This window comes from Camarhynchus parvulus, chromosome 6, assembly GCF_901933205.1.
Source record: "Camarhynchus parvulus chromosome 6, STF_HiC, whole genome shotgun sequence".
Lineage (NCBI taxonomy): Eukaryota > Metazoa > Chordata > Aves > Passeriformes > Thraupidae > Camarhynchus > Camarhynchus parvulus.
Window position 1 is genome coordinate 27143472 of NC_044576.1, and position 24824 is coordinate 27168295.

Here is a 24824-nt window from a genome sequence, read left to right on the forward strand (position 1 = left end):
AGCACTCAACCAGCCTTGTCTATGTTCACCTTCTCTGAATGCTGGGGTGAATTACTTACCTGGGCTCAGGGCCTTTTGCCTCATACAGTCTCTCCATGCTAATCAAATTTAGCATGGTAGGAAATCGAGCTTGGAAAAATATTGAAAGAAAACTGGAAAAGATTAATCAACACCAAAATCTCACAAGACTTGAATAAAAACTTCTAAGGAACCTTCCAAACTTTTACAGTTGCTTTTTCTATTTTTGCTGTTTTGGAAACCAACCAACAACTGTTTATATTTCATGATTTAAAAGTTTATGCTTACACTTTCCCCTTGTTGCCAGTGTCAGGAAAACTTGAGAGTGTAGGGATTTTGCAAATGCTTCTAACAGAGCGAGATAAAGTAAGAGAAAAATCGAAAAAAGAACCAAGGGGCTAAGAAGATATCACTGTTACAGAGCAGAGAAAGAATGGTCAGGATGTGCTACAATGTAAGTTAAAAGCTTGAAGAAAAGTGTAAAAAACATGTTGAGCACAGCCCACATCACCACCAGTGTCCAAAAATGTCCATTTGTTGTGTATCACAACACAAATAAGACTCAAGTTTAAAACTCACAAAATATGGCATGTGCATTATTCTCATCTCTGCCTGATTACAGAGAAATCCTAACAAAACACATGCATCAATCTGACTGAGGTGCATCACTCTGCAGAATTCCATAAAGTTGCAGTGTGCCCAATCACCCTGCCCTACCCACATATTCCTCACAGCATACCAAAACCATTCATCCTTCCTTGCAAAACACATGAAAATCTTACAACTGTTGTTTAGAAGGGAACACATTCTGAGTCACTCAAACCCTCCATCCTAAAAGTGTCCCCACACCTCCCAGGTCTCACAAAAGCCCATCCTAGTTTTCTCAGCAGAACACAGGACACAGTTGTTATTCCAGACAGGTACTGTGCAGTTGCCTCAAGTCTTCTGGTTTGTACCTGCCATCCACCTTCCAGTTTCCCAAAGGCACACCCCATTTTCATCCTGCAGCTGCATCCAGTGGTTAAACACTTATTTTCCCCAATGTAAATATCGAGTCAAAAGCTCCATTGTTAATGTTTTTAAGGAGGAGGCTGAGTCTCCTGGGCAAAGGAGAGAAATGGTGATGCTACAGGTATCACACTGCTGGCTCTTTCCCCTGCCCAGTAATGCACACAGCCAGCTGTGCCATACTCTACATGAGAAGTTTTTCCTTCCTGACCGTTTCCTAGGTGGCAATCACTCCATGCCCTGAAGCAAGATACTTCCTTCTTTTTCTATTATATTTCAAATTTTCCCCCTACTCTATACTGAAAATAAGAAAGATTTTCTGAAAAAGAAGTCCAGCACCTTGGACTGCATTAAAATTAAGATGTATTTAAGAAAGGTATTGCAGCACACTGAGGAATCAAACTTTCTCTTTGTGAAGACCAGCAACCAACGTGAAAAGAAAATAGAAATATAGAAAATAGAAAGAAAACAGTTTGAGTATGAGAAATTCCCCACAACCAATTCTAATCGTAAACTCTTGAAAATTGGCAAGCATTATCAGACCACTTTTTTGATAGCAATACAATGATGTTTAGAAAAAAGCCATTTCTAGGTCTGCTACTTTGGATGTGGTGACCAGATGGCAATGGGTAAACATTTTCATGAAGATATAGAAGCAAGCAGTTTCTGTATTTCCTGGGTAACACCCATACATATCATCAGAAAAGCATATTGGGATGTTCTGAATTTCAGGTGTCACTGGCAGTCAGTGCTGGTGATTACAGAGTCCCTCTCCTCTCCTCTCCTCTCCTCTCCTCTCCTCTCCTCTCCTCTCCTCTCCTCTCCTCTCCTCTCCCTCTCCTCTCCTCTCCTCTCCTCTCCTCTCCCTCTCCTCTCCTCTCCTCTCCTCTCCTCTCCTCTCCCTCTCTCCTCTCCTCTCCTCTCTCTCCTCTCCTCTCCTCTCTCCTCTCCTCTCCTCTCTCCTCTCCTCTCCTCTCCTCTCCTCTCCTCTCCTCTCCTCTCCCTCTCCTCTCCCCTCCCCTCCCCTCCCCTCCCCTCCCCTCCCTCCCCTCCCCTCCCTCCCTCCCCCCTCCCCTCCCCTCCCCTCCCCTCCCCCCCCTCCCCTCCCCTCCCCCTCCCTCCCTCCCCTCCCCCCTCCCCTCCCCCCTCCAATCTATACATTTGATCTCTCCATAATGATCTGTACATTTCCAGTGTCTCTGCTGTCCATGGTGATCCATTATGGATTTGGAAGTGACGCTGTTCTCTCGAAAAGAAGCAGCTAACAGATGGCATGAGAGGAACCATGGGATTCTGCTAGTTTGATTTTCAGGAGAAAACTTTGGCTACACATCCAGCCAGGAGCCACAGGCACAATCCCAGGGAGCAGGGAGCAGTCCCAGTAGCAGCGTGCAGGCACACGGCAAGGGCTCCTCCATCACATGGAGGCACTGACCTGTCAGGGAGCCAAAGCCTGTTTGTTACCATGCCTGTGTTTTGTGCCAATTAGGAGGCAGTTACACTGAAAAATGTCTCTTTGATGTAAATCTCTTCAGGTAGTGAATGTTAAACACCACACACCGCTGGGTAGGTGTATGATTTTGCAGGATTGGAGCCTGCATCCAGGAGTAATTAGCAAGACTGTGCCAATCTTCAGTCCATGTACTGGACCGCTGGGCCTGATGCTAGGCCTGCACAGTGGGATACCGTAATTAGCAGAGATGCAACATGCACAATAATTGGGAGGATAAGGAAATGCCACTGAAGTTTATATAAGGGGGAAAATTTCCTTAGATCTAGACAACCTCGTGTCACCAAGAAACTTTCGACTCTTCTTTGGCGGGGGTGTGCGGGAGCACAGCTATTAAAAAGTGATCATTTTGTTTTCGCTGTGATGGGCCCGTCATTACCTGGGGAGCGGGGAGGGCCCGGGGGCTGTGCCAGGGACCCTCTGCCGGGGGGGGGGGGACAGATGGGAACAGGGATGGGGAAAGGGATGGGGAAAGGGATGGGGTCAGGCATGGGGACGGGGACAAGAGTCAGGGATGGGGACGGGGACGGGAGCAAGGGTCAGGGATGGGGATAGGACAGGACAGGGAGAAAGAGTCAGGGAAAAGGGTCAGGGATGGGGACGGGAACAAGGGTCAGGGATGGGGATGGGGACAAGGGTCAGGGATGGGGATGGGGACACGCCAGGGGAGCCCGCCCCGCCCCGGCGCCGCCCCGGGGGCACCGCCGGCCTCTTTCGCTTTAAGTGTTGCTTTAAGTTTCGCTTTCGCTCCCGCTCGGCCGGACCCAGCAGCAAGGCAAGCCCCGGGCCCTTCCCGGCCCTTCCCCTGCCCCTGCCGCCCCCGGCCCCCTGCCCGGCCCCCTGCCCTGCTTTCCTCCCTCGGTGCCCGCTCCTCGCTGCGCTCCGCTGCCCTGGCAGCCGCTCCCGGCACCGCGGCCTGCGCGCTCCGCTTGCTTTGTGTGGGGGGGGGGGGGTGTTTGCCGCTTGTGTGTGGGTGTGTTTGCCAAAACCGAGCTGGACCCGGCTTGGGGAGCTTCTCTTACTCTCGGGGAGCTGCTCTTACTCTCGGGGAGCTCCCAAAGCTCTGCCAGGGCTCCGCTCCCTGGCTGGGTGGTGCGGCCTTGGTGCCACTGGTGGGCTCTGAGCTGCTGCTGGTACCGGGGTGGTTTTCGATGTAAACGTGTGCTCTTCTCAGTAAATGGGTGATAAAAGCGAATTTAATCTGCCTAACTATGGGAAAGGGGCAGGAACCAGTGCTGATTTCCTGGTGAAAGTCTGGAAGCAGAGACCAGATGTTTCAGTGCATCCCACCCCGAGCGCAGATCCTGTGTGTGCCCCGCGCTGCTCTCCGCTGAGCTGGCGCTGATCCTTCTGCTGGGGTTTCCCCATTGCTTAATGATGACACTACAACCACCCATAGGAAACACACAGGAGTCTTTCACTTACACACATCTGACTATGTATGTGCAAATGAAAACACAGGAGCCCTTGCTTTCATCCCAACATGCTTCTTCCCAGACTATGGGAAACTATCTGGGAATTCCTTCTGTGATGAGGACAGCTCACTTGGGCACATGGCAGCATACTTGGGATTACCAGGTGTTGGACTTTGATGATCCCAGGGCATCCTTTACAACTCAGAATATTCTGATTCTATTTTATGATTGTATTCTATATTCTGTGATCTTTCACCATAGAATTATTTTTGATTTTGCTGTAATCTGCATTTTTGAGAGTGATGTTAGACGGGTTCCTTTTGGTAACTGGCACAAGAAAATAGAGATGGCTGAACATCTGCAATGCCATAGCAATTCAGGACCAGAAATCCATAGCCACTCTTTCTTCAGGAAGTATTGTACAATAAAACTGACTAAAACCCTCACATGTATCTTCTGTAAACCAGACCATAAACAATCTGGTTCATAGAAGTATTTCTAAAATGTCAGTGCTCACTGAGGGACACTTACATTCTTGTACTTTCATTTGTAGATGTCAGAGGATCAGCGTGGTGATCTCCCTGCTGGAGAGGGAGATGATGAAAATGGCTGTGATGTAGTTGATGCAAGGCCAGACAGAAGCAGCAGGTTCTCACTTTTTGGAAAGTAAGTTCCTACTTATACTCCTGTTTTTGTTGTTGTATCAGCTGCCATGGTACCCTTTTAATCATAGAAACATAAAAAGGCTTGATTTGGTGTTCAGTTTGCCATGTTCACAATGTTATTGATGGTCTGGATGGAAAGATGGTTTATGTTGTATGAGTTTAATGTATCTTCTCTGTACCTTAAAGCATTTCTTTGTAATATCCTCCATAGGGAAACCTATAATATCTCCCATAAGTTTTATTTGGCATCTAAGAGACCACCAAGTTCATTTAGCATCAATTACAGTCCCACATCTTAAACATTGACCTTTGGTGGAGCTGGGAATTGAATATGCCATTAATTATCTATTTTACTGCACTCAGCTCAGCTAATCTCCAGCATCACTGGAATCCCCTGCTGGCTGTCTAAGTTACTTTAAAGCCTGGATGTGCCATCTAGGTTGTAGCACAAAGAAGCCTCACCAAGTCTAGAGATGTAACCCCTTACAGAACACATTAAAAGCCTTTCATTTTAAAGCATAGCAGTCTCACTGAAGCATAAGCTTGCTTTCATTAAACCAGTGGGAAGCAAGAACTATTTACTGCTTGTCTGTACTCCTGAAAACAGTGGATAGATGTGATTGGAAATGCAAAAGATGAAAAATGAACATGCAAAGTTTATAAATACTGTTGAATGTCAGCAAATGGCTACTTCACGTTGGATTTAGTGAGATTGTGCAAGATATATTTGATGCAAAGTCTAATGCTTTTACATAGAGGTTTTCATTTTTTTTACTCTTGGAAATTTACATTAAAGTGAGCAGTGTAATTCAGACAGTACATGGCTAATATACTTTAATTTTTGCTGTTTATTCTATGAGTTTAATAGGGGTAACAAATTTGTGAGAGAAGTGAAGATGCATTAGTCTTAAAAGACTTTTGATGTGCTGTTAAGCAAATCACTGTACTTTCTCATCTAATTTTATCATTCCTCAAATTTGTTTCATGATGTGTATGTGTATTATTAATTTTAACAAATAGAGGAATGTAACATTTGTTTCTAAATCTTGTCAAATACTTTTTCAAAGGTTTCTTTTCAACTTTATAAAATGTGTGTTTTGATATTTGATTTGGTCTTCTTTATAAGAGGTGATATGCTAATACTATTACTAAATTATGCAACTCAAAGTTAATAATTGCCAAAGAAAAGGCAATAATCAGCATTTCTATGACTTTTTTCCATAAGAAATTTTTCTAATAATTTGGCTATTCATCAGTTTGAGGCATTCATCTTTTGGGAACTTCTTGAAGATGCAATTTACAACATTTTTCTTTAGAAGTAAAAAATTACTCACATTAAGTATGAGGTAATTGAGAGAATTCAACTTCGATTTTGTAGGAAAAAAATACTTTTGAGAAATCCAACAGAGTTTCTTGAAGAAAGTAGTGATTTCTTAAAGATTAATGAGGTGCTTGACAATTAAGTTATTTGTCTTTGTCTTACAGAAACTAAAAGTCTTTGATCTGTAGGAAGATAGGGGAGGAATGTGAGAGGATAAAGGAAAATGGGATCTGATCTAAACTATGATTGTGATAAAGGAGAAAGTGAAGAGAGAATGGTCACTCTTTGTGCCTCACAGGCAATTCTGGGGACATGCAATGAAAAGTTCATGCTGCAGGTTTGAAACAAGTGTTAAAATGTAATTTTAACATAGTGCAGAATGTCGCTGTAGCCAGGAGATATGCACATGTCAAGATTTTGGGTAAATTCAGAAGAGATGTATGTGTGGAAGAAAATTCCAGATGTTAACATCTTTGGTGAAGATGTTCCTAAGTCTCTGTGAGAATATATTCTGTATCCAATCTCTTTTGTTTGCTTTCTTCAGACTCATTCCTAGTCAGTACTGTAGATGTATTTGTACTTGAACCAGTGCGGCTCTCTGTCCTGATTGCCAAAGCTTCATTTTGGCAACATGAAGAAATACATCTTAAATAAGGTGTTCAGAAAGCTTCAGAGTGACTACAATTTTATTGTCCCTTTTAATTTGTTTTATCCACCCAGTCTTTTACCAGTTGTGCAGTACCCTCAATGAAATTCTTCACTGCATTTCATGTACTATTGCTTAACATAAGTTCAATAGGAAAACAAGGAACTTGTGATGTTACATAAGCACATCAATTTTAATTTCAGAGAACAGAGAAGTGAGAGGCCAAATTGAAAGCTGTGCAGAAAGACCAGCTGTTTCCAGGAGCTTCACAGCTCCAATTTGCCACTCCATGGCTGTGACTGGAGATCTGCCCTGTCACAGCAGTAACTAGAAGTAAATTAAAATCTTACTCACTGCAGCTTATTTCTCTCTGAGAAGTCTGTGAGGCTGCTGTACCAAGGAAAAGTGCTAATTCTTAGCTAATGTTGGTGAGAAAAACTGTCCGGTGGGGAAAAGAGTTGGAAGAAATTTTGGATTAAATGTGCCAGCCGGGTTTTTATTTAGCCACTAGATGGCAGGAGGGGATTAATTTTGTGTACTGCCAAAAGAGCAAAAAATGGGCTGTGCTGCAGCTGAGCAAAAAGTTATGTTCCACAAAGCAACTGGTGCACAGGCACATTTTTGGTGCACAGCCTTGCACATTCTGGCAAGGCTGTGCACCAAAAATGTTTAAAACATGTTTAAAGAAAGAGTCAGCTAAGGATTTCAAATGTGTATTTTATTTTCTTAGCTAACTAATATAATTTTTTCTATACAAGTTTGGGGTTTTTTACTATGCTATGTGTGCTCCTTTGACACTTGCAAAGATTTAAACAAAGTCTTGCTTCTCCACAGGAAGAATTAATAACTTCCTTTGGTATCTTTTTTGTTTTATTGGAGACCTCCATTAGGGAGTTTGATAGCAGCAAATGCATTTTAGCATCCAGGAAAGCTAATGTAACATGAAATGGAATAAAATTGCACTGTGTTAAGTAGAGTGAAGATTTCTCTTAATCCTAATTAAGATAAATTAGGATTTCTAATTTAAAAACCAACATAGGTTTTTTTTTAAAAAAGCTGCTTCCAGAAATTCATAAGGCTTGGTAGACTTGCATTTGCACTGTCAAGAATCCTGACTGCTCATGGGCTTCAGTGAAGGAACAGTACAGAAGAGTTTTGTTATTAGTAGTATCTAGGCACCAGTTTTATCCTAATTTAATTGTATAGAACCATTTGTCATCCGGTTACTTTTATCTGCTCCAGCCCTACTGTCTTGTTTTATAGTCAATATTCCCCTTCTCATCTGGAAACAGTTTAAATATCACAATTTAACTAAATTAAATAACACAATTTAAATATCTATTCAGAAATCTTTACAAATACTTAGTTACAAAAGGAGGTGTGTGATTCTATAGTGCCCTCAATGCAGACACATTAAATGGATTGTAAATAAATCCCACTAAGAAATTTTAGAGGTTTTGTGGGGTATGCAGTCACCAAGAATATTTTAGCTGTTTAACACTGCAAATCCAAAATATCTGTAAGATATTTATTTCTGTCAAGTCACACCACTTTAAAATTTGAGACTTTTGAGTACTTTGGAAGTTTCCTGGAAATGCCAGTGTGCCTCTCACTTTCTGTAGTGCAGTGGTTGTGATAGTTATATTGTTACGATACCCACCAGGTTTGTAATTAGTATTTAGATGAAAAAGATTCATGGGTATATAAATTTTCTTTTCGTATGTACAGTGTTTATTTGGGTTGTAGGACATCAAAGTGGGGAAGCGAAGATGTTACCAAAGGCTGTCTGTTTTAACTTCATGACCCTTGTCTCAGTACAGCCATATTTCTCAACATAAATAACCTTGTCCTTCAAAGAATAAATACTCATTTTTGAGATTCATCCTCAGCTGAACCTCAGGTCTGCAGTTGTAACAGGTGTAGAAGGTTGTCTTTGTTTCAGCTAAGCTTTTCTGGTGTTCCTCTGTCTTTTGGGGATCTATTTTTACAGTATCACATTCATTCTGAATTGGAAGGCACCCACAAGGATCATCGAGTCCAGCCCATAAGTGCCTGTATGGGCATTACCAACAGCTTATTTTTATATTGATTTGTCAAAGCTGCTTTCAGGTAGAACTTTTATGGAGAACAACTTCACAGGGATGCAGATACATATGTTCTCCAGTGTTGTCCATTCTGTTACACATTTTTCAGTGTCAGAATATAGTAGACCTTTCAAAATAAATATTGCTAAGAAAAGTATCTCTTTTATCCTTAGATAGACTAAAAATAGCAAGCTACTTTAAAGCAACTAACAGCTGATGAATCATTATCTGAAGTTATGTTCTGGGCTGCAGCTCAGATGTCTGAGCTGACCTCCTGTTTCAGCCTCATGTTTCCTTAATGTCTCTAAGGAAGTCACTGTCACAGCTCCAAAATCTGTCACAATATAATTTTAATTTTGTTCAGAGTTTGCTTGTTCTGCTTAGCACAAGGTAAATGTCAATTGTTTAGGTTCACCTGAAAGCATCAAACATAAAATTTCAGAAGTAATTTATAGTCTGGAAAACTTCCTACAAAGATAATTAAGAAATTGTAACAAAGAAAACAGGAATGTTTCATTTTTATTACTATTTTTTAAATCAGAGGTGGTTTTGGTTTGTTTTGGTTTTGTTTTGTTTGTTTGTTTGGTGGGGGTTTTTTTGTGTATATGTGTGTATGTCTGTGTTTTGGAGGTTTTGTTGTCGTTATTTTGTTAAAGCAATTTTTTTTAGCTCTGGAAGTCAGCTTCTGGAGAACACTGCAGGAATATTTAACAATGGGTGGAAACTGTGGCCAGTGCTTCTACTTTCCCTTGGATGCTTACTGCATTTACCTCATAGGAAAAGCCCAAGTGTCTTGAAATAGTATTTAGTCTCTATTACAAGAACTCATTGATTCACAGTCAATATTTGTTTCCAGTCTCCTTGGAGCCTTTTTAATGTGAAGTAGAGCAAACACTGTGTTATCCAGGAACTGTATCTGAAGTAATCACAGTCAAGTATCCTAATTAAGTTTTGTAATTAGTGTAGTAATTTATTTCCTTCATTACAACAAACTCTGGCCTGTATCATACAGAATTTGGAGGACATCTGTTTTGTAATGTGACATTTGAGGTTTCAGAGCAATCCAAACAAATTTAAGCCAAATTTATAATAAACCAAAACTGTTTGAGGGTAAATATGTCTCGGGGTCTTTTGGGTCGCCCCGAGATAAGTTAGAAAGTCTCTTTTCCCAGCCCAGCACTTGAAGAAGGAGGCAGGGCTCTTCAGTTCTCGGTCTCAAGGTTGTTTCTTGTATCTTATCTATAAAAAATGTTCTCCTGCCCTGCCGAGGTCTGTCCATCAGCACAGTCCCAGGCACTCTGCCTGCCCCGGGGCAGTGCTATGTCTTTATACTAAAAACTAAATATACAATGTTTACAATTACTTTCCACTACCTATCACCTATGTTAGACAGTGAGCTGCTACTCTAAACCAATCTGTAATTGCCAACATCACAGCAGAAGATGGAGGCCAAGAAGAAGGAGAAAGGCTGGACACGCCCAGATCCCTCCATCTTGCCTTCTGAACCCCCATACCAGAAACCCCAAAATCTACTTTTCCACCCCATGATAACTTCACTATTATTCTACCTAGACTGTTGTGGCTTGCTGATCTTATATAAGGCTGGTAATTTGCTCCACAGGTCATAATCAAAGCCACAGGTGTTTGGGCTCCATGCCAGGGCTTCTGAGCCCCCTGGCAGGGGTCTTGGCCATCCTGGACAGCCAGAGGGATGTTCTGGGTTCCCACAAATATGTAGGAAGTAGTTGTATTAGTTAAAGTATAGGGAGGCTTTGTAAACTAAGCATGTTAATTTGCATTATTGTGCTGGAAACATTAGTTGTGTGAATTATGTAGGAATGGCGGATCAGGTTTTGACAGAAGGAAGAGGAGAAGTGTGCTGTCCCACCTCCATCTCAAAATCTATTTTCCTGTGCTCTTGCACAGGAGCAGAGATAGAATGAGTGATGGGAGGGTGTTTTCTGCTTGTCAGCAAAGGTGGCTGGGGCTGCATGACCTCAGCTGGCAGGGTGCTGGCTCGGGGGCTTTGAATGGCCCCACAGAGCAGAACAGTCCAGCGTGGCCCAGCGCTGACACAGGCGAATGCTGGGGCCCGAGCTCACAGAGTCTCCTGCTCTCTCTGCAATGCAACCCCAGCATGGTGGGCTCCTAGCAGTGCCACAGAACACCAGACTTGCTCCTGAGCACAGGCTGAAGCTGTTTTCAGATGCAGTGTGGAGTACCATTTGATGATGAGCCAAGGTATTATAGAATGTTATTTACCTCCTTCCTTCTCTGGCACCTGTTTGGAAAAATCATGAGTTTATACCCTAAAACAGTTCAGTTTAGCTAATCCTAGCTCCACTGGCATTTTGCAATTGCTAATCCTTGCCAGAGTGTTCTCTAAGCATTAGTGTTTGGAGGGCTTGCTTTATTTTGAGTCATTTTGCGAGCAATCCATATGTACCTGTTAATTTCTCTTAGTACCTGTGAAAGGTAAAAGAGGCTTCATCTTTTTTTTTGCATAGAATTGTCAGTTGCCTATGTACATTGTACTGCCTAGGGTATGGTCATGCAAGATTTCAGTTTCCAGAACACCCACAGAAGGTATGGAGGTGCAGGTTTTCTAGAAATGAGCAGAAAGCCTTTCAGCAAGCAAAATCCTTTATTTGTAAAAATTTACCTTTTGAATGTTTTTTGGCTGTTATGTTGCATACAATATTGTGAGGCCTGCATGGCAGATATCCTGCAGCTAATTGGGAAGCTGAATCTCAATTACAAAGTGATGATTGAGAGTTTAGAACTCTGTTTTGCAGGCATCACACCACAAAATTGTCATGTGGGTTGTAAGTGAACCCTAAAATATTAAATGCACAAAACTAAGGGACTGCTACCTGTTTCTTTTCTTTTTACTTTTGTCTTTTTTTAACTGTTGTGAAATGTGGACAATATTAGATATTTTTCTGTTGAAACTTCTTGTCCAAAGTGCAGCTGGCTTAGTCCCAATGCACTTGGTCTGCTTCATTTGTATATAATAAATTAAATTGCAGTTGTGGTTTTGATTCGAATTAGTTAAGGCCATCACTAACACATACTTAAAAAGACAGGAAGGCATATTTAGATTAACTATCAGAACTTCAAAAGACATTTACAAAGTATGCCAGAAGTTGTAGTCTGAGGCTTGTTCTTTCAAACAGCTCAACTCTTGCATTATACTGTGAGTTGTTTTGGACTGAGTTTCTCAGTTTTCCAGGTTTTTAGAGAAGATTCTCTCTCCTAATTGGAGATGGATCTGAAACTAAAATGGGACAAAAAAGCTACAAGAGTAGCTTAGGGTCTGAAAAATGTCTTATAATGAGGTATTGAAAATGTATCCAGTGTTTCAATTGATGCTAAATAGTCATACAGGCACTAGCATTGTTCTCTCTTCAGGGAAACTAATGTGTAATAATCAAAGTTAGGAATTTTTTTCTGGACTGAGATCCACTGTAATCCTTCATAGTGGATGTTTACAATAAGAATGCAAACAATGACTTTACAGTAAGGATGGTTTGTTCAATGCCTTTTCTCTCCAGGGGGCACCTGTCAGTGAGCTAACCCACACACTCTAGACATAAACATTGCACAGATGGACAAAATGTGAATTTTGGAAGTATTCTAGTTTAAAATTATTACTGGATAGAATCCCAGAGTGTGTCAGGTTGGAAGGGACCGCAGTGGCTCCTCTGGTCCAAGCTCCCTGCTGGAGCAGGGGCATCCCAGAGCAAAGGGCCCAGGATTGCCCCTGAGATTGGCTCAGCTGGTTGGAACACGGGGCATCAGGTTTTGTACCACCATCCCCTTGGAAAGAAGCCACATGATCTGCAGTTGCTTTATGAAATACATTTGTTTAGACTTCATTTTGTGATGGAAGAACTGAGACCAAGAAATACGGAGTTACTTTCCCAAAGTTATTCCACAGCAGAAGCACAACTCATTTTGGTTTGTTTAATACCTTTCGTCAAGTTAAATGGGCAAAGCATAGCTAACATATGGCCTTAATAAATATATTTTATTCTCTGTTGTACTCTCAGATGTGGTATTAAAAAATGTAGGGAAATGCCAGGACTTCTTTAAGTAAATTGAAGAGGTTTATTTTGCAAATTTTCTGTGAAATCTGGTATAGTACTGTTTCATATGTCAGATCAAGAACAAAAGTACTTTTTTAGTATGACACTATTTTTTTTTTGGATGAATAACTCAGTTCAATATTGGAAAGAATTTTTTTAATGATAGCTTAGGTCCTTCCCAGCTCTAGTATTATCAAGATAAGTTCAAGGAAATAATCACATTGTTTTCCTAACTCCTTTCTTTTGATACTGCTACAGCAATATTCTCTGTTCAAAATGACTGTGTTTACCATTATTTGAAGGGCCTGTGACACGAGTTTCCAGATGAACAAGGGGTACTGTCCTAGTTGGTTCCTGACTTCAGATTCATTCAAAGAAAAGACTCTGCCTCTGTTGGCTTTGTCTAGTCAGCTGACAATCTGATTCCAAAGATGCCCTTAAGAAGTCATGAACTAATGAGCATTCAAAAAGATGCTGAAGGCTGATTAATTCCTGTGGCCCTGTTCTTGAGAGCATTTACAGTCATTATTTGATTGCCTGAGCAGTCCTGCTGCTCCCAGGAGGGAAGTGGAGTGGGTTTGTTGGGGGCTGTGGTGTTCCAGGAGTCACACTGGCCATTCCCCTTTATTCCACCCATTCCCAAAAATGACTTTCAAAGTTTGGACATTTCAGCAAACCAATACATAAATAGGCAAGGGCAGCACAGACTTCGTATATCATCAATAAATATGAACTTCAGACTCCAGTATTATCAGCTTAGCCTGTTTCACTGAAATTTTTATTTCCTTTAACAGATGAAACAAGATCCTGACAGGGAACAGAAATCTAGGAACACTGGGTTTTTTTGTGTGGTATTGTGTTTTTTATGTTTGCTATTCTAAATTGCAGCTGTCAGTTTTCATGCCTTTTGTGTAAGACATCTGTGTGCCATGGTTAGCAATGTAGGGGAAATAATATTTAAATGCCTTTTTGGGGAACTTCTGTGTGCAGTTTTGTAGGATCACTTTTCTTCTCTCTGCTAAATGAAGACTTTCTATTGTGTGAAAAATATCCTGACTTTAATATTAGAATTTTTTTTCAGTTTTCTTTTGACATCTATCTGGAAGATATTTTAAAATAACCTTCTAAAGACTGGTGATTTTGTTGGTGCTCATCTATCAAAGTCAGCAGTCCTTTGCTAACATTTGCTAATAGGGAAATTGAAAGTATGCAATGCTTACTTGAACTTCCTCCTATTCACTTGCCCATTTTTCCTCAGGAGACTTCTGTTTCAGCTAATCAGCTTTTTCTTTCAGTTTCTCTCGTGGCACATAATTTGCAAGCCTGAGTATGCACTTCCAAGTGCACTGTAATACAGTTTTAGTATTTGGCCTAGACCTTGAGGTTTAGCCTTCATCCCATTTAATTTATGCTTTCTGATTTTTAACAGTAAAGGAATATTCATTTTTATGAAAGACAATTCAAGTAGTGACACATTGTTCTCGTCCAGAAATGTTGCTGTTCTGCCAACCTGATGCAATATTAATGGAAAAAGGCAACAGGATAATCTGTTATTTGCATGCAATTCTAAATCTGTATGACACTACCAAAACAGATCTGACAAGAACAAAGAGTGTGGCTTAGGGAACTCAAGATCTAAAAAGCTCTAGTCAGGTTTAACAAGTGTCTTTTGCTTGATATTGCCCACAGGGTTCAAGATTAAAAAAAAATTCAAAGTGGGGAGAGTGTACAGTAATTAGAGGTGTATAATACAGTGAAATTAGACTGGATAAAGGCATTAAAGCTGAATAAAAGTATTAAAGCTGGTAATTTGAAGAGAAGTTTATGTAGAAGTAGGAGATCATAATGCACGATCATCAGAAAGCATCAAAACTATAAATTATGGAGCCCACATCAGATCACTAATTATTGAGGCTAAAGTAGAAACATAGAACAAAATATTGAACCATGTTTTGGCTTATTTATAAATTTTGTTTCCTGTTCATTTTTTTTTAATGGATAAATCTAAATTGATCTCTAGCACACTCAGTTTTACTGCACATAGCTTAGTGATGCCTTGGAAGGGAAGGATCAGTGACTACTAATGGTGTGAGGAATAATGGCACAGATGTAATTAAGACCTGAAGAATGAGTAAACAGTAATGAAATTCAACTTTCTGTTTAGTCCAGGCAAGTTTGAATCCCAAAAGAGGGAAATTAAAGACAGTAGATGTCCGAGAAGCAGAAACAAATCAAGCAGAGGGCACATAGTTTAAAACATTTTATAACAGCATATAACTGATCAGTGGAAACCCTTTTGGAAAATACAGTAAATAGAAAGCTTAGTAAGAACAGCAATAAACATTTATACTAGCTGCTGTCCAGTTCAAAGTTCAGAAAAAAAGATTTAAGCTTTCAGTCATAAGTCTGCCTGTCACTGCCAGGAGATTTCCCTTGAGGCCTGATTATTACTTATTTATAACTTTATTAGTTATCATTACAAGATCTGATTTAGCTTGTTAAGTCGGAAAAGTTGGGCATTATGCTGTCAGTGTAGTCCAGTCAGGCAGTTCCCATATTGTGCTAGGTTGGCACAGGAGCCAGAATCTTGTCTGGACTGCAGGTCCAGGCTCAGTGTAATCCACAGCCTTTGCTCCCTTATTTATTCACTTGGGACTGATGCCAGAAGATTTCTGGAACTTTTTTATTGTCTGCCAGTAAGGAAGTGATAGGCGTGACCATGCTGTGGGTTTTTGGGTTTCTCATTAACCTGGGAGGAATCACTGGAGTAAAACCACAGTGTCCTGTGGAAGGGAATGGGGAAATGAGCTGCCAAGGCTTGTCTCTGGTGTTTGCCATTGACTGGCACAGAGCTGCTGGCTGCTCCTGAGAATTCCAGCAGCAGGAATTACATCCCTTAAACTCACGAGTGTTTCTGCATGAATGAGTGCGAACTATTGACCTTGGGAGTGAGGTGGTTTCAGAGAAGTTGTGTGGCTGCATTGCTGTGCCACTTAACCCTTGCTGCTGTTTTCAGTGGGGCTTTTTGTGGGGTAACGTGGCTGCCTGATTTCTGGGCTGGATTAGGTCACTTCCAGGATTTTAGAAGAGCAGACAGTGTAAACATGTTGCTGCTCAAATGGGTCCATCCCTGAGTGCTGACAGCTGCTCATGGGTTGGACATAAAGAGAAATGTGTGCACAATCCCCTTGAAGATCTCCTGTTGTCTATAACAGCCACTGTTATTTGAATGACTTTTTCAGGAAATCACTGAAGCCAGATAAATGTGTAGAAACTAGAACCTGTGGGCTGAGGAAATGCCTCTTCATGGACATGAGTGGTTTATTTGCTGTTCTGAAATTTCTTTTTCTGTCTTTCACAAAGAACTGTCTGGTGATGGAGAACCAGGGGGAATTATAGGTTAAAATAAGAATCCAAAATCTCTTTGAAAGTCAAATGTAACATCAGCATCATACAGCTCTGACTGATTCTTTAGAAGAATTAGTTTAGAATTGGTTAAGACTTTTTCTTGAGGCAAAGCATATTTAATTATTGCTTCCAGAGCCCTCAAGAAGCATATGCAGGGATAATATCCATACTTGCAATTTGTCAGGGAAAAAAACCCTGTATTTCCAGACATAATCCTCAAGTAGATACAGTTCAATATCTTGTTTTTCAGTCTCTAAGGGAAGTCTAAAAGAGGACATGATATTAAGATGGTCACATGTAAAAAGAGTATAATGGAAGCCTGCCAGGTGCAGCTATTTAATTTGGCCCTTTATAATAGACTGTGACGGCACTCAAAGATAAGATGAAGCTGTTTTGAAATTGAATTGCAGTAGCATTTATACATGATGAATCATTTAAAGGAGGTTTATTATAGATTCCAATTGGTCTTGTCCTTTAGTAATGAAAAAAAGAACACTTAAAGCTAAAAGACAACCATTGTTAAATCAGGCAGGTAAGAAAATAGATTCCCTAAACTACATTTAATCAATTCATAGCAATCTCATGTCTACAGGTTATTATTGAAGCAAATAAATTAATATTTCTTTAGGAAGATGTCAGGATGAGAATAGTGAAAGTACTTAAATTAATTGAGATTATAGGAAAAATTTAATGTTATAACCAAACTGTATTGTACAGTTCTTTGTGTTGTGAAAGTAATTTATGTTTTCCTCTCAGACATCAGCACTAAATACTATTGGAAGCTGGATGCTGGAACAAATAAGAGAGGTGCCAATAACTTCTTCTGCCCTTTCCTGAGCATTGTTTTTATGTGGGCTCCAAAGCTTCCTTATAATTCTGGGATTGAATCAGACTCCTTATAGGCTCTTCCTGGTGTCAGTTTTTCCTGAGGAAATCTTAACCACACCTGAAGCCCCCTGCTTGGACCAAAAAGTCCACCTGTAAAAGCAAGTACATCTCATACTTGTGGTGTGCATGCTGGCTGTAATTGATTTGGTATTCATACTTTATTTAGATTAAATTTGTGAGTAATGTCTGTGCTATCCCTTGGCATCTCTTTCTAATCCAGTGTAAGGCTCCAGTACAGAGCAAAAAGATCAGTACCAGAGAAGATTTATTAATATAACCCATTAACATCATTTTTATAATAGTTTGATTTGTTTTTTCTTAGGTTTTATTTTACAATGTTCAGGTATCAATGATTACATTGAAATGTGCTTGGGTCTTTGCATAGATTCAGACTGCTGTTTGGCAGACCAAATTAACACCTGACTTGTTCACATCTGTAACCTTTTTTAGTAGAAACTACCTACTTCTTAGTCTTAATCTGAACAAAATTTAGGGATGATGGTGATTCAGTAAACAAATCACACAGTTGGGTAAACTGCATATCTTATGTTCCTGGAATGGCTACTGAGGGAAATGTGTTTGTTCTTACATTAATTACTTACAGTAAAAGTAAAATATGTCCAGAAACAGTTTGCAAAAGGTTGCTGCCAGCCTCACTTCATGCAGGCCATTTGTTTTATCTCTGGGTCAGGATCTGTGTCCTGCTGTTGGCTGCAGTTCCCTCCAGAGTTATTTCACCTCGTCAGAATCCATCCACACACAATAATCACTTCTTGGAAATCACGAGGTCTTTATCCCTCAATCCAAAATGTAAATGAAGAAAACAAATATTGGAGAAAGAGAAACATTGGGCAGGGCTGCACGAGTGGTTTGAATTACAGTAAATAGGCCATGCATGTGACTGGTCACTAACAATAATTTCATTTGGTTCCCCTAGAAAAAGGAAGAATGGAGAAGAAGAGCAGCCAAAGCCCTCTCTTAGTAATCAATACCGAATTGTTACACCCACATTCCAGTATAATATGGATTACAAGAAAGTTGGCAAATGTATTATTATAAACAACAAAAATTTTGAAGACAAGACAGGTAATGTTCTTTCTTTGATGATACTCATTACAGACCATAGAATTTTTACACTTTCTCTAATTAATAAGTATTCTATTTTTAGGACATGCAATTTTAATGAATGTTTTTATCTTTTTGATAAATAGTTGTTCCTAAAACTTTTCCTGTTCTCTAACACCAATGTTAGTGGCTCTTTTCAACATCTTTTCAGTATATGTCTCAAACACCATGTCTCCTTGCTGTACTAACTTCAAACTAAACCTTTGTTCCGGAGTTTAAAACTATGTTGTTAAAATTTGAACTTTGGCATCTGCAACCCATGTTATAAATTCTCTGTCCCTGAGCTGCAGCTAAAAGCTACAAAAGCTAATATCTGTAGCTGTGCTCTGTTCACTCCTGCATTCAACTTTCCAGGCCACATGTGGTTTCAAAGTAGACAAATACTTGTGTTACAATCAGGTTTGTAGGATTTTTCCTGTACACTAGGCAAACACAGTAAGTTGTTTCCCCCAAAGATTCTGTGTCAGTTCCTTTTACTGGGTATAATAGGGACACTTTTCAATAGGTTTTCCATGGGGTGCTTTGTGTTGTGCTGCATAACCAAAAGGAGCTGGATCATCCTTAGAGCTCCTGTGTTTCAAGGTGCTGGGGGCACGCCAGCATTTTTCAGGATAAGATATGTGTTAACACTGAAAATTGCCTTATTTTTAAAATCTCACAATTTGTTCTCAATGCTGCTAGAGGATTGTTTTAAAAACATGTCACCAAGACATTGTTTAATTTTATCAATGATAAACTTAAACATTTGCCTTCAAACACGTGAATCACTTTGAGTTGTGTAATGTGCAGTCAACCATGTTCTTTGTTTTCTGGCAGGAATGGGCACACGCAATGGCACTGACAAAGATGCTGGAGACCTTGCTAAGAGCTTTAAGAACTTGGGCTTTGAGGTTGATATACACCATGACCGAAGCCGTGATGATATGGAAAAATTACTGAAGAAAGGTAGAAATTCGGAAGCATAGAATAATTTAGAAGGGGACAGACCTTTGGAAATCACTGAATCTGCTCCCTGTTCACAGCAGGTTAAAGTAGAGCAGATTGCTTAGGCCCCACACATACAATTTTCTGTATGGAAGGATTTGTTTTCGGAATGGACTGGGCTTAATTCCACACCTCATCCCCCAGCATCAATTCAGAAATGCACGGTGTTCTTGTGAAGCACTTGTCCCATGTATTAGCTGAAGAGCCTTCATATTAGATGAGGAGTTCAGCCTGTTGATTCCAGTGGGCTAAACTCAGAGTCAAGTGAAGGATGCATCCATGTACTCAAGGTACTCACCACCTTGTAAAAGATGATCCATTCCTCGTGCCTGACAGTAGGAGCCCAGTGTATATTTAGCCTCAGAAAAATGCATTTGTTAAATATAATTTCCATTTAAAACGTGGCTTCCTTTTGACTCAGAAGTGTTTGCCTTGCAGCTGCTGAGGAGAACCACAGTGATGCTGCCTGCTTTGCCTGTATCCTCCTGAGCCATGGGGAAGAAGGGCTCATCTATGGCACAGATGGGCCCATGGCTATCAAGAGTCTGACTGCCCTGTTCAGAGGAGACAAATGTAAAAGCCTTATAGGCAAACCCAAACTGTTTTTCATTCAGGTAATAGCCCTGAGGTGAATACAGTGTCCTACCGGTGCAGCAGGGAAAACATGCTTTGTTGGTTGTCTGCCCTAGAAAAATCCTGTAGCTTGACTTACTGAATGCTGCTGGAGGTTTGTGAAAAAATGTGTTGAGAGAAGTTTGTCTATGGATCAAATTATTGTTTGTTTTTAAAAGATAATTTATATATGAGATTTACAGGTGTAAAGAATATTATCATTGTAATTTTCTACATGGTTTTTCTTGGTAATACGTGAACTTCAAAGTGGAAAGATAGACTCACTTCTGCAAACAGAGCTAAGGACAGTATATGATTTTCAATAGGAGTAATATTGTCCAGGTCTCTTTGAATTAAGGCTGCTTCTACAAATCACTGCTTAATGAAACACTTTTCTTTCCCTCAGTAGCCTAAAAATTTATATTGCATTTTTAAACTACCATGTAAATAATTATACTAGTTAATACAATTATTAGTTAATGTATTAATTGTATTTGTTAAACTTTTAAAGACAACTGTTTCAAACAGCAGTAACTGACGTATAGTGGGTCTGAATTCTCTTTTTTACATTATACATAGTATTATTTACATACATGAGTTGCAGCAGATGTGGTTTTCCCTAAGCTATTAATCCATCAATTAATCCTCATCCTCAAAGGGAAAACTGTTTTAGACTCTTCATACTACTGAAGTGATGTTTCTTCTAATTACACTTTTGACATGGTTGCTTTATAGACTTTAAAATTATCTTAATAAAGGTAATCAGCCCTCTTACATAAGCCAGTCAGACTTGTTCTTTTGCAAGAGCTGTCAGTCAAAGCTACTGATCAAGAGCTGAAAATTACCCACCAGGACCATTGTCCCAGTGTGCCCTTTAGCTAAACCCACCATTAAGAGAAAATTAAGAATCAAAGAGATAAATGGAAAAGTATTAAAAATGCAATATATTTGTAATGGGTGGTCAAACACTAGACCACATTGTCCACACTGTAGAGTCTCCACCTGTGGAGTCCACTGTCAAGAAATTGTCCAGAAGTCACACTACACACAGCATTATGTAATAATTGGGTGCTGACAATAACTCTAGACTGGTAAAATTAATCATGGTTAGAATAAACCAGTGCTGACATGGCACTTGTTGACAAACAGCTGAGATGCACAGCCTCAACACCTTTGCCTCCCTCTTCTTACAGGATGTATATTTTTCAAAGGGTAAACTTGTAACTTTGTCACTGAACAATTAGATATCCCCCAGAATTGCATCTCTGCTTTTAATACATTCAAAGTACTGCTTAGAACTGAATCCAATAAAAAACTTTGATGAATACCAATTATTATAACACCTTGTTTCTGCTTACTGGAAACATGCTATTTGTATTCTCTGCTTTCAGGCCTGCAGAGGCTCTGAATTTGATGAAGGAATACAAACTGACTCTGGACCTGCCAATGACACCCTGGAGACAGATGCCAACCCAAGATACAAAATCCCAGTAGAGGCAGATTTTCTGTTTGCTTATTCCACAGTGCCAGGTAAGGAAAAGAGGGTCAAGATGGGGGTAGAAGCCTGAATACTCACCATCCGTACTGACTGGATTGGAGATTGAGCCCCTGATGATACATTTTACACTGATGGACAAAGCACAAAGGCTCAGTGTACATTGGGTATCCATCCCTTCTACACTGGCTGTAGAGGAAAAGGGAGATTACAGATGGCAAAGGCCAAAGGATTCCCTGTGTTCTGGGAATCTTGCACTTCCATGTCCTGGAGTGCTGAATGTGTGATGAAGGCAGGAAGACGAATAGTTACAGTACAATACTTATCCTCAGAAAGGAAACCTGTGTCATTTTACTTCTTGCAGATTCCCTAATGCCAAAATGTAGAATGGTTCTTGAGCAGTGTGAGGTTTGGAGAGTTAATATACATTATTCTCAGCTTTAATGAAGTAGGATGTGTAACACAGCCATTAAGAGTTCAGCTTTCAGTGTGTGCATTGTCAATCTTCGCCCAGAATCTTTCTCACAAAAGAGCAAAAATCACTCCCTGTATTTTCTTCCCCGTCTTTCCTGTCAGGTTATTACTCCTGGAGGAATCCTGGAAGAGGCTCCTGGTTTGTGCAGTCTTTGTGCTCTGTGCTGAACGAGCATGGGAAGCAGCTTGAGATCATGCAGATCCTCACTCGGGTCAACTACGTGGTGGCCACCAACTTCGAGTCGCAGTCGGACGATCCGCGCTTCAGCGAGAAGAAGCAGATCCCCTGCGTGGTCTCCATGCTCACCAAGGAGCTCTACTTCTGACAGGGCACTTCAGTGCAGCCCCTGATGGAAGCTCAGGCTGTGGTTTTGGGTGGAGATGTGGTTGTGGACAGGAGTAACGCATTTTTAATAACAGACATGTGGTAACACGAGATTTTTTTGTAAGATGGGGTATCTGATCGATGGAGAATATGCAATATTTTAAAGAAGCTGTGGGCCAGCCTGACAGCTACCACTAATTATTGTGTCTTGATTTCTCTTAGTGTGGCTGTCATGATTTATGGCTACTGAAGATGTTATGACCCATAAAGCTTTTTCTCAGAAAGCAGATTGTAAATTAAGAATAAAACCAAAAAAAATCTTGCGACTCCTTCTTGTTCACTGCTAGCTCATGGAACCATAATCTCCTTGGAAATTTCCAAAGACCATCATATTATGGGTATGTCCAGTAATAAAAGAGTTTGTAGCTATTTAAAAGGGTGTTTCTTAGTCTAATATATTAATTTTGTTTTAATTGATGAACATTATTCATGAAGGCTAATGGTTGCTCTGTGCTCAATCTGGAAGTCAGTTTACTTAGTCATCATTCTAGCATAAGATGAATGTATAAAAAAATCAATATTTTTAGATTATTTACCTGAGCAGTATAGAAATGTAACAAATAGAACAATCAAAATTAAAATCTTCGTGAAAGATTGGCAAATTCTACTTGGATGGAACCATATTAAAGTGCCTTTGTAAAGATATTTTGCCTTGCAAATGACAGTTGACTGAGAGAACAACCTGAAACGGTGGCATTGCATTTCTTCTGCTTGCAGAAATAAAAATGTCTGCTTGTTGATTCCAAAGTTAATGACAAGGCTTTAAAACATTAAAATTTAATGTTGAAAAGGTAGAATTATATGTTCCAGTAAAAAAATGTGTGTTTAAATTTAACTTCTAGTTGCCAAAACTGGAAATGGTTACTTGAATCAGAAACCAAAAGTGCCTTCTTAGTTACTGTATGGTCTTGATTTTGTGTTTTAGAGTTTTGTTGGTGATCTTTATATTTCTACTTTTATATTTCCCTTAGTTGGTAGCTAGGTCAAAAAAAGTAAGTTTAATGATTTGGTTACACTGATAAAGAATTAGTTGTTCATCCTTTTCCTTGTTAATGTACTCTATACTCCTTGCAATCTTCTGAGAAAATGAAAACCAAGTTAGCAAATTGTTAAGTTTATTTTCTTACAAATACTGTGAAATATTGAGACATATATTTTTTTCATGAGTCAAATTTACAGTTGTTTGAATTAAATAAATGATGATTTATGGAAATATTGAGCATGACATCAATAAAAATCATTTTTTTTTAAATTCCTTTGTATATCTGCGTGTTTGTCACCCGATTCGGTAAAACAAAAACCAACCAAGATATATCCCAGTCTCTTTCTCTTTAAGGAATGCAGGTGGTCTCTGGCATCTTTTCAGGAGGAGGTTTACAGTGTCAGGGGAAAGGTAGATTAGAAAAGTGATTTGGCACTGGGTGACTTGGGTTGGACAGGCCATGTCCTCTCTTGGAGTAAACCAAAGTTAGGGGAAGTATTATATTGGAAATACCATGTTCCACCAGTGCTTCATCTTGCCCTTTATACTGTAAATTGTACAGTGCTCTAGCAGTGCACGTGGAAGTGTTCTCCTGTTGCTTCTGACAAATAGCTCCATCTTAAGCTATTTTCTGGAATTAAGGATGTTCCTGGTTTACCATGGCCAGCCAACATTTCAGTATTTGTTACTTCTCTAGAGGGTCTTTCATGTCTTTATAGTTCATTAGTATTTATTTGTTGAGGTCTAGCCTGTTTTTAAATTTCTGTGAACAATATTCCACTGTCTCCGGAACTTCAGGCCAGTTCCAATATATGAGATATAGAAAGATCAGCATAAAATCCCTGAATACACTGCCTGAGAGGAAAGATTAACTCAGAGAAGAAGTGAAAGACAGAAAAACATCCCCTTGTGTCAGGACCAGGATCTCTGCTGGATGTGCATTACTTCAGATCATGTCCAGATAAAATTAATAATATTTCAAAAGAAAATTGTATACCACCAGACATCACCCCTGAATGGTGATACTGACAGAGCTGGGATCTGTGCAGCTCTGAGCCTGAAGGAGCCCACTCAGAGTGAGGAACCCTTGACCCTTCCACTCCAGCAGAGCCAGCTTGCTGAATAGTGATTTACCTTTTTTTCCCTGATCAAATTTATGACTATTTTCTATTGGAAAGCAATTCCCTTGCCATCTGCAGGATTAGCCAGATGGTTTAGTGTGCAAATCCACTTTCATTATTGATACACTGAATGTTTCTGGAGAGAATCCCAAAAATTCACTTTCAGCCAAGACTAACACTGAAATTACATTGTCATGACATGGGCAGCGCAAGAAATCCTGCTCCACCATTGTATGTTTAACTAAATGCTGTTTAAGTCTGAAATTGGTTTCAATTTATGGTACTTTTATGATCTTTTAGGGTTCTTACTGCTGCTTTATATTCCAGCCATGGGTGGATATTGTGCTTTAGAAACAGCTCAGGAAATGAGGGGACTGTTCAGAAAGCTGAACCAACAAAACCAGGTTGTCTCCAGGTTTTTTTCCTATGTGGGAGACATCACTGCCTCAAATGTGCATATTTTTCATTGCTTCTAAGTGAATATTAATCTTCTGGATTTCCCCTTTCCAGAGCAGTCTTTAGTTACTTCCCATGCAGAAACAGGAATTTCCTTGTGGGTCATATTTCAGGTGTTTGTATTTATACAAGGACTAGA

General features: G+C 39.9%; 1 protein-coding gene across 1 annotated transcript; it reads left to right on the top strand.

Annotated features, from left to right (window-relative positions):
- The first annotated feature begins 3273 nt into the window (after positions 1-3273).
- CASP7 (caspase 7) lies at positions 3274-23257 on the top strand. The gene is made up of 7 exons (XM_030951202.1): positions 3274-3311; positions 4505-4617; positions 17989-18137; positions 18993-19121; positions 19599-19774; positions 21164-21302; positions 21844-23257. The coding sequence occupies exons 2-7, from the start codon at positions 4505-4507 to the stop codon at positions 22065-22067; spliced, it is 930 nt and encodes a 309-aa protein (XP_030807062.1). The 5' UTR covers positions 3274-3311; the 3' UTR covers positions 22068-23257.
- The last annotated feature ends 1567 nt before the right edge of the window (positions 23258-24824 follow it).

What these genes read in the sequence shown, in the direction of transcription:
- CASP7 (XM_030951202.1), top strand. Translation starts at nt 4,505, where the DNA reads ATGTCAGAGGATCAGCGTGGTGATCTCCCTGCTGGAGAGGGAGATGAT. An exon ending in AAATTTTGAAGACAAGACAG is followed by an intron (nt 18,138 to 18,992) that starts GTAATGTTCTTT and finishes GTTTTCTGGCAG; the next exon opens with GAATGGGCACACGCAATGGC. An exon ending in CCAAACTGTTTTTCATTCAG is followed by an intron (nt 19,775 to 21,163) that starts GTAATAGCCCTG and finishes CTCTGCTTTCAG; the next exon opens with GCCTGCAGAGGCTCTGAATT.